This window comes from Heteronotia binoei, chromosome 5 (genome assembly GCF_032191835.1).
Source record: "Heteronotia binoei isolate CCM8104 ecotype False Entrance Well chromosome 5, APGP_CSIRO_Hbin_v1, whole genome shotgun sequence".
NCBI lineage: Eukaryota > Metazoa > Chordata > Lepidosauria > Squamata > Gekkonidae > Heteronotia > Heteronotia binoei.
The window spans coordinates 11,615,884-11,625,345 of record NC_083227.1 but is presented as its reverse complement, the minus strand read 5'-3'; the positions used below and the strand labels follow the sequence as shown (position 1 = coordinate 11,625,345).

At 53.7% G+C, this 9,462-nt stretch overlaps 1 protein-coding gene across 1 annotated transcript; it reads right to left on the bottom strand.

The window, feature by feature from the left end:
• Nucleotides 1-2,175: 2,175 nt before the first annotated feature.
• On the bottom strand, nucleotides 2,176-6,799 carry LOC132571699 (vomeronasal type-2 receptor 26-like). The gene is made up of 3 exons (XM_060238492.1): nucleotides 6,701-6,799; nucleotides 4,373-4,508; nucleotides 2,176-3,080 (listed from the first exon to the last, which is right to left on the bottom strand). The coding sequence occupies exons 1-3, from the start codon at nucleotides 6,797-6,799 to the stop codon at nucleotides 2,176-2,178; spliced, it is 1,140 nt and encodes a 379-aa protein (XP_060094475.1).
• Between the last annotated feature and the right edge of the window lie 2,663 nt (nucleotides 6,800-9,462).

The following is a 9,462-nucleotide window of genomic DNA, read 5'->3' as shown; positions in this document are numbered from 1 at the left end:
GAAACAATGGTAATATCAGGAGTGTGTGGCCTAATATGTAAAAGAATTCCTGCTGGGCTTTTCCCACAAAAATAGCCCCGGATAGATTATATCATCTCTCTCTCTCTCTCTCTCTCTCTCTCTCTGTCCTTCCATCTATAATCTACCTACCATCTATCTGTCCATCCATAAATAAATCTATCATATCATATCATATCAAGTTTATTTATATCCCGCCCTCCCCCACCGAAGCAGGCTGAGGGCGGCTAACAACACAGATCAATACATTAGTTTTACAAAATATTTAAAACAAACTAACACTTAAATTAAAATTCTACTAAAACTCTAAAATCAATAAAATTAACATGGTGGTGCTCTTATACAAATGGTGAATTTCATTAGCAGTTTCCCCCTTAGTCGGTGAAGGCCAATCGGAACAGGTGGTCTTGCAGGCCCTGCGGAACTGTTCAAATTCTCGCAGGGCCCGCAGATCCTCTGGAAGCTGGTTCCATAGGGGTGGAGCCATAACAGAGAAAGCCCGATCACGGTGCTCTGAAGCTTTACCTCTCTCGGCCTGGGGATAGTCAGCAAGTTCTTCCCAGCTGACCTCCGTGCTCTCTGGGGTTCGTATGGGGAAAGACGGTCCCTAAGGTAGGCAGGTCCTCGGCCATATAGGGCTTTAAAGGTAATAACCAGCACTTTGTAACGAATCCAGTATATAACTGGCAGCCAGTGCAGTTCACGCAGCCCCGGCTGTATGTGCTCCCACTTTGGGAGCCCCAACAGCAGTCTAGCAGCCGCGTTCTGCGCCAGCTGCAGCTTCCGGGTTCGGCACAGAGGCAGCCCCATGTAGAGGGCATTACAGTAATCCAGTCTCAAGGTGACGGTTGCATGAATCACTGTTGCCAGATCCTGAGCAGATTGCTGAGCAGACAGGTTAAAACGGATAAAAGGAAGTACTTCTTCACCCAAAGGGTGATTAACATGTGGAATTCACTGCCACAGGAGGTGGTGGCGTCCACAAGCATAGCCACCTTCAAGAAGGGGTTAGATAAAAATATGGAGCAGAGGTCCATCAGTGGCTATTAGCCACAGTGTGTGTGTGTGTGTGTGTGTGTGTGTGTGTATATATATATATATATATATATATATATTTGGCCGCTGTGTGACACAGAATGTTGGACTGGATGGGCCATTGGCCTGATCTAACATGGCTTCTCTTATGTTCTTATGACGCTCTAGGAAGGGAGCCAGCTGCCTTGCCCGCCTCAGATGAAAAAAGGCTGACTTGGCAGTGGCTGCTATCTGGGCCTCCATTGATAGTGAAGGCTCCAGTAAAACTCCCAGGCTCCTGACCTGGCACGCTGCTTTCAGTGGCACCCCGTCGAAGACCGGGAGAGGTATTCCCCCCCCCCCCCAGAGCGCCTCGACCCAGGCAAAGGACTTCTGTGTTCGCTGGATTCAATTTCAGCCCACTCAGCCTTAACCAGGTTGCCACAGCCTGCAGAGCCAGGTCTAAATTCTTTGGGACGCAGTCAGGTCGGCCGTCCATTAACAGATAGAGCTGGGTGTCATCCGCATACTGGTGACACCCAAGCCCAAACCTCCTGGTGATCTGGGCAAGGGGGCACATATAGATATTAAATAGCATCGATGAGAGAACTGCTCCCTGGGGCACCCCACAATTCAGTGTGTGCCTCTGGGACAGCTCGCCCCCGATTGCCACCCTTTGTCCCCGATCCTCGAGGAAGGAGGAGAGCCATTGTAGGGCTGACCCCCTAACCCCAACATTGGTGAGGCGGCGGGTCAGCAACCGATGGTTGACTGTGTCGAACGCAGCCAACAGGTCTAACAACATCAGCACTGCCACACCTTCCTTTAAGAAGGAAAAGAAGGGTGGGTGAGTTAGCTGGGACCTTTGAAAAAGTCCCTTTCCGGAGTGGTGGCAGCCAGTAGAGGCTCTTCCTTGTCCCCTGACATTGTGACAGACTCCAAACAGTAATTTAAGTGCATGCATGTGATAAGGTTTCTACCCAAGATGCACTTTCTACCCAAGATGCTCCTTTCAGATGAGATCAAAAGCAGATGTCAAATTCATGAAAGCTGTAGAAGGATTCCCTTCCTAGGAAATGCCAAAAATTGTCTATTAGCTGTGCTAAAATGTCACTGTGGTCAGAGGTTTACAGGGATGTCCCATTATCTATTCAGTTTTGTCATTAAATGCTGCTTGGTATTCAGATCAGGCCTCACTATAATAATGTAGCATTTGGGAATAAAGATGCAACCCAGCAGTCCAGCACTGGAGGCCAACATGGAGAAGACCTGCACGGCTACCATGTATTTCCCCTTCGTGCTCAGGTAGATGGGCACAAACGACACCCAAACGCTGCAGAACACCAGCATGCTGAAAGTGATCAGCTTGGCCTCGTTGAAGGCCCCAGGCAGCTTCCTGGCCAGGAAAGCCACAGTGAAAGAGACGGCAGCCAGGAAGCCCATGTAGCCCAGGGCACCATAAAACATGGCCACAGACCCTTCATTGCATTGCAGCGTGATCTGCCCAGCCTGGGAGTGCATGTCGGACTCTGGGAAGGGGGGAGAGGTTGCCAACCAGAGGATGCAGAGACCAACTTGGAGACTGGAACAGGAGATGATGATGGAGTTGGCCAAATTCTTGCCCAGCCACTTCCTCACCCTGTTCCCTGGCTTTGTTGCCATGAAGGCCACCACCACAGTGATGGTTTTGGCCAAGACAGAAGAGACAGAGACTGAGAAGATGGTGCTGAAGGTGGCTTGTTGAAGGAGACATGTCACCTTCGTTGGCTGGCCAATAAACAGAAAGGAGGAAAGGAAGGAGAGCAGGAGAGAGACCAGGAGAATGTAGGTGACGTCCCGGTTGTTGGCTTTGACTACTGGAGTATCTCGGAATTTAATGAAAAGCCCTAAAATCCCACCAGTGAGTAGAAAAAAGAAGAGAGGAATGACAGTTAGGATAACCCCCAAGGATTCTTCATAGGAAAGAACAATTACAGCCTTCAACACGCATTTATATCGGTCACTGTTTGGATGCTGATCCTCCGGACATTTGTCACAATGGTCTGCATCTGGAAAGAACAAAACCATTTTAGTATCTAACATATCATCATCATAATCTTATGATCTGTAATATATTCAAGGATATTTAAAGGGGTGACCATACATCCAACAGCAAAAAGTCTCATGGATAGGTGTGCTTCCAAATTCAGGGATTCCATCCCTCTGAATCAGAGATGCTCTGGGTCACCAGGGGATTTTTTTGGTGTCAGGTCTGTATGTTTTCTTGGACTGTCTCACCACTTACTTTTTAAAAAAATGATGAATTTGAAGGACAGTGGGGTTTGTCTGAGCTGGGGATGTGAAACAAGGGCTGATTTTGCACTCACCTTATGCCTGATCCAACATGATTTCTCTTATGTTCTTATGTGGCACAGAGTGTTGGACTGGATGGGCCACTGGCCAGATCCAACATGGCTCTTCTTATGTTCTTATGTGACACAGAGTGTTGTACTGGATAGGCCATTGACCTGATCCAACATGGCTTCTCATATGCTCTTATGTGGCACAGAGTGTTGGACTGAATGGGCCATTGGCCTGATCCAACAAGGCTTCTCTTATGTTCTTAGGTGACACAGAGTGTTGGACTGGATGGGCCACTGGCCTGATCTAACATGACTTCTCTTATTTTCTTATGTGACACAGATTGTTGGACTGAATGGGCCGTTGGCCTGTGTAGCCTATTGTGGTAGCAACTATTTCATTATAACGGAAGCCATTTCATTATAACGCAACAACGTAGAAGCGTTAGTCCGCTGGAGCCGCGTGTCCCCCGTCGCCTCCGCGCAAGGCGCTGAGCATCCGCCAATCACCATCTATGGTGGGAAAATGGCTGGCCAGCATTGGACTGGCTAGTAGGAGGAATAGTTCTGGCGCTGTATATATGCAGGGCCCGGCCCGCATGTTCGCTCTCTCCATCTTGTAATGTTCCCTGAATAAAGCATGTTGCCCTGCGCCCGTTTCTCCACGTGGTACATTATAGTGGCGATGAAGGTGGGATTCTAGCCCTTCAGACAACCGGGCTACCAAGGAGACTCAAGGGCAACCAAGCGCTACATCGCTGCATCGCTACGACCACCACCGCTACCGCCACCATGGCCAGTTCAAGCGGGAACACCGGTCACATCAAAGCATTCAACCCCGCCAATCCCGAAGGATGGGAGTCCTATTCGGAAAGGGTTGATTGCTACCTGAGGGCGAATCTCATAACCGAGGACAGCATGAAGAGGGACGTTCTCCTGAGCGTCTGCGGGGCCGCCACCTTCGAGATTGCAAAGGGTCTCTCGGCCCCCGCCCGCCTCACGGAGAAGACCTACGTAGAGGTAGTCCGCCTCCTCACAGGACATTTCCTGCCACAGCCGTCGAGGGTGGCCCGTCGGTTCCTCTTCCACAAGAGGGACCAGGTCCAGGGAGAGTCGGCCGCGGACTACCTGGCCGCCCTGCGACAGATCGCCGGGAACTGCAACTTCCTGAACCTGGAAGAGACCCTGGCCGATCGGTTTGCCTGGGGCCTCCGTGACGAGAGGCTCCAGCAAAAGCTCTTCGCGAAGGAAGAGCTCACCCTCCAGGGCGCCTTCAGCGAAGCTGTGGCGTTCGAGAGGACCACCCGGACCTTTCCCAGGGCAAAGACCAAGGCCATCCACTACGAGGAGCTGGACCCCGACCACCAGGACGAGGGAGAAGCGTTCTAGATGCGGCGCACCACAGGACCAACCAGCCGAGCTCCACAGCGGCCCCGTACGAGCGAACGAACGAACCAACGCACGAACGAACGAAATGCGCCAGCTGCGGCGACCCCCACGACAGACGGGACTGCCAGTACCGGACCTGGGACTGCAGAAGCTGCGGGAAGGCCGGCCACATAGCGTGGGCTTGCCGAGCCAAGTCCAACCGCCAGAGGCCAACCACGCATCACGAGGCTGCTGAGTCCCACTCCACGGCCTCCACCACACTCCAGGTACTGAACTTGCCCTTTACTACCCCCAACAAGATCAAGATGGCGGTCCTCCTAGAAGGAGCCCCGTGCCTCATGGAGGTGGACTCAGGCTCCTCCATCTCCATAATCGCGGAGGAGACCCTGAGGAAGCTGTGCCCCCATCAGAGGGTACCGCTGCGGCCAGCCGATTTTATTTTACGGGACTTTCAGAAAAACCCAGTACAAATCGCGGGGTGGGCCAGGGTACAAGTAGAGCGGGGGTCTTTCAGGGGCCCGCTGAACATCCTGGTGGTCAAGTGACCGCTTACAACCCTGTTGGGCCTCGCATGGTTCGGCCCCTTGGGAATCCGCATAGAGGGGATAGCGCAGACGGTCTCAGCCAGAGGGTTCGGGGAAGTGTGCAGAGAGTTCCCCAATGTATTTGACGGGTCGCTGGGTAGCTATAAGGGCCCGGCCATCTCCCTACCGCTCGACCCAACGGTCAGACCGATCCAGCTCAAGGCGAGGAGGGTCCCCTTCGCCTTAAAGCCCAAAATTGAGGCAGAACTGGACCGCCTCACGGCTCAAGGGGTCCTGGAGCCGGTCGATTATGCCATGTGGGAGACCCCCATAGTGACTCCGGTCAAACCGAATGGGGAGGTGCGGATATGTGCAGACTACAAGTGCACAATAAATAAGGCACTCCAGGATAACCCCTACCCAGTGCCCATAGTCAGCCACGTTTTGGCAGCCCTGGCGGGGTCAAAGATTTTTGGGAAGTTGGACTTGGCACAAGCCTACCAACAGCTCCTGGTGGACGCCAAAACAGCAGAGGCCCAGACTATAGTGACCCACAGGGGAGCCTTCAGGGTGCGGAGGCTACAGTTTGGGGTCAGTGTGGCTCCGGGGATTTTCCAAAGTATAATGGATGCTCTCCTCAAAGGGATCCCCGGAGTCCAGCCCTTTTTTGACGACGTTTTAATCGCCGCCCCAGACCCCGCAGAGTTCAGCAACCGCCTCCGGGAGGTGTTCCGTCATTTTCAAGCTGCTGGACTAAAAGTGAAGAGGGAGAAATGCTTGCTGGGAGTGCCGCGGGTGGAGTTCCTGGGCTTCGCAGTGGACGCGGAGGGCATCCACCCGACTGAGGAAAAAACCCGGGCCATCGTGCAAGCCCCAGCTCCCACGTGTAAAGCAGAGCTACAGAGCTTCTTGGGGGTGCTCAATTTCTATCACACATTCATACCCCACAAAGCGGCCATCGCTGAACCCCTACACCGCCTACTGGACAAAAAAGCTCCTTGGGTGTGGGGCAAGCGACAAGCCGCCGCCTTCCAGGCAGTGAAGGACGTTCTGGTCTCCAATGCAGTGCTGCATCACTTCGATGAGCACCTACCGGTGGTCCTGGCCTGCGACGCATCGCCTTATGGGGTGGGCGCAGTCCTGGGGCACCAACTACCGGACGGCCGGGAGGTTCCGGTCGCTTACTACTCCCGCACCCTCACATTGGCGGAGCGTAATTACGCTCAAATAGACAAGGAGGCTCTGGCCATCGTAGCGGGGGTTCACAAATTTAACGATTATCTGTATGGGTGACGGTTCACAATCGCCACAGACCACAAACCACTCTTGGGTCTGCTGGCCCCGGACCGCCAAACCCCCCAAATCCTGTCCCAAAGGGTGTTGAGGTGGAATCAATTCCTCAATTCCTACACGTACACCTTGGTACACAGAGCGGGCAAAGCGATGGGCCACGCGGACGCGCTCAGCCGCTTGCCGCTCCCGGACACGGGCCCCGATCCTGCCCCAGCACACCATGTCATGTCGATCGAGTCACTCCCGGACCAGCCACTCCACGCCGCAGATGTAGCCAAAGCCACCGGGAAAGACAAGACTCTGGCAAGGGTTCTCGACTGGGTGGTGAGGGGGTGGCCGGAAGGGAACATGGGGGAAGAGTTCAAGCCCTATAAAATGAGAAGGGAGGAACTAGCAGCCCACAAGGGGTGCCTGCTATGGGGGAGCCGGGTGGTAGTCCCCCCCCCTCTACGGAAGCGGGTCCTGGAATCACTCCACGAAACACACCACGGCATAGTTAGGATGAAGGCCCTGGCTAGGAGCTATGTTTGGTGGCCTGGAATGGACGGGGAGATAGAGAACTGGGTCCGGAGATGCAGCGCATGTCAGGAGTCGCAGCCGGACCCACTCAGCGCCCCGGCCACACGGTGGGAAACCACAAGGAAACCTTGGTCCAGGCTCCACATAGACTTCGCGGGGCCATTCCAGGGGCAGATCTTCATAATTATAGTAGACGCATACACAAAATGGCTAGAGGTCATTCCTGGGGGGTCCACCTCTTCCGCAGCCGCTATCCGAGCCCTGCGCAGGGTACTGTGCACCCACGGCATCCCAGACACTATAGTCTCGGATAACGGGGCAGCCTTCACCTCGGGGGACTTCCAGGCGTTCCTCCAGAGGTACCTCATAAGACACATAAGGTCTGCCCCCTTCCACCCGGCCACCAACGGCCAGGCGGAGCGGATGGTCCGTACGACCAAAGAGGCCCTGGGCCGAATCGTGCAGGGCGATTGGGACCACAGATTAGCCGCATTCCTCTTCGACAACAGGGTCATTCCAAACCCAGTCACCGGGGTTAGCCCGGCAGAGCTCCTCATGGGGCGCAAGCTCACAACAAGTTTGGACCGGCTGCACCCCGACCGAGCCTCTGACGTGCGAGGGTCCCCAGAGGTCAGAGACGCGGCTAGGGGGTTCTTCGCTGGGGATCCAGTATTCACCCGCAACTATGCCACGGGGCCTGAGTGGCTAGCAGGGCGGGTACTACGGGTCGTGGGATCCCGCCACTACGAGGTGTCCACCAAGGGGGGCCAGATCCTACGCCGGCACATCGACCAGATGCGCCGCCGGACCCTACCAGAGAGACCCACGGAAGCGGCAGAAGAAGCAGGGACCCGGGAGCCACCCACGACTGCTGCACCAGCCGTGGGGTCCCCACCGCCGGCAGAGGAGAATCAACCCCCGGAACCAGCCCTACAGCCCACTGACACTCCCACCCCCGGAGGAACCCCGGACGCTGAAGTCACCCAGCCACCGCAAGCAACCCCACGGCGTTCAACACGGGAGCGCCAGCCTCCCTCCTATCTCCAAGATTATGTGCAGCAACTAAGGGGGGAGGAGTGTAGCATATTGCGGTAGCAACTATTTCATTATAACGGAAACCATTTCGTTATAACGCAACAACGTAGAAGCGTTAGTCCGCGCGAGCCGCGGAGGCGACGGGGGACACCCCGGCGACTCCACGCAGGGCGCTGAGCATCCGCCAATCACCATCTATGGCGGGAAAATGGCTGGCCAGCATTGGACTGGCCAGTAGGAGGAATAGTTCCGGCGCTGTATATATGCGGGGCCCGGCCCGCGTGTTCGCTCTCTTCATCTTGTAATGTACCCTGAATAAAGCATGTTGCCCTGCGCCCGTTTCTCCGCGTGGTACATTATAGCCTGATCCAACATGGCTTTTCTTATGCTCTTAAGTGACAGAGAGTGTTGGACTGGATGGGCCACTGGCCTGATCCAACATGACTTCTCGTATGTTCTTCTGTGACACAGAGTGTTGGACTGGATTGGCCACTGGCCTGAACCAACATGGCTTCTCTTATGTTCTTATGTGACACAGAGTGTTGAACGGAATGGGCCATTGGCCTGATCCAACATGGCTTTTCTTATGTTCTTATGTTACACAGAGTGTTGGACTGAATGGGCCATTGACCTGATCCAACAGGGCTTCTCTTATGTTCTTCTGTGACACAGAGTGTTGGACTGGATGGGCTACTGGCCTGATCCAACATGACTTCTGTCGTTCTTATGTGACATAGAGTGTTGGACTGAATGGGCCATTGGCCTCATCCAATATGGCTGATCCAACAAGGAGGATAGGGAAATGGCTGAGAAGCTGAATGCATTTTTGCCTCCGTCTTCACTGTGGAAGATGAGAACTTTTTGCCCGCCCCAGAACCACTAATTTCGGAAGGGGTGTTGAAAGACCTGAGTCAGATTGAGGTGACAAAAGAGGAGGTCCTACAACTGATAGACAAATTAAAAACTAATAAGTCACCAGGTCCGGATGGCATACATCCGAGAGTTCTGAAAGAACTCAAAGTTGAACTTGTGGATCTTTTGACAAAAATATGTAATCTTTCATTGAAATCTGCCTCCGTTCCTGAGGACTGGAAGGTAGCAAATGTCACCCCCATCTTTAAAAAGGGTTCCAGAGGAGATCCGGGAAATTACAGGCCAGTCAGTCTGACTTCAATACCGGGAAAGTTGGTAGAAACCATTATCAAGGACAGAATGAGTAGGCACATTGATGAACACGGGTTATTGAGGAAGACTCAGCATGGGTTCTGCAAGGGAAGATCTTGCCTCACTAACCTGTTACATTTCTTTGAGGGGGTGAACAAACATGTGGA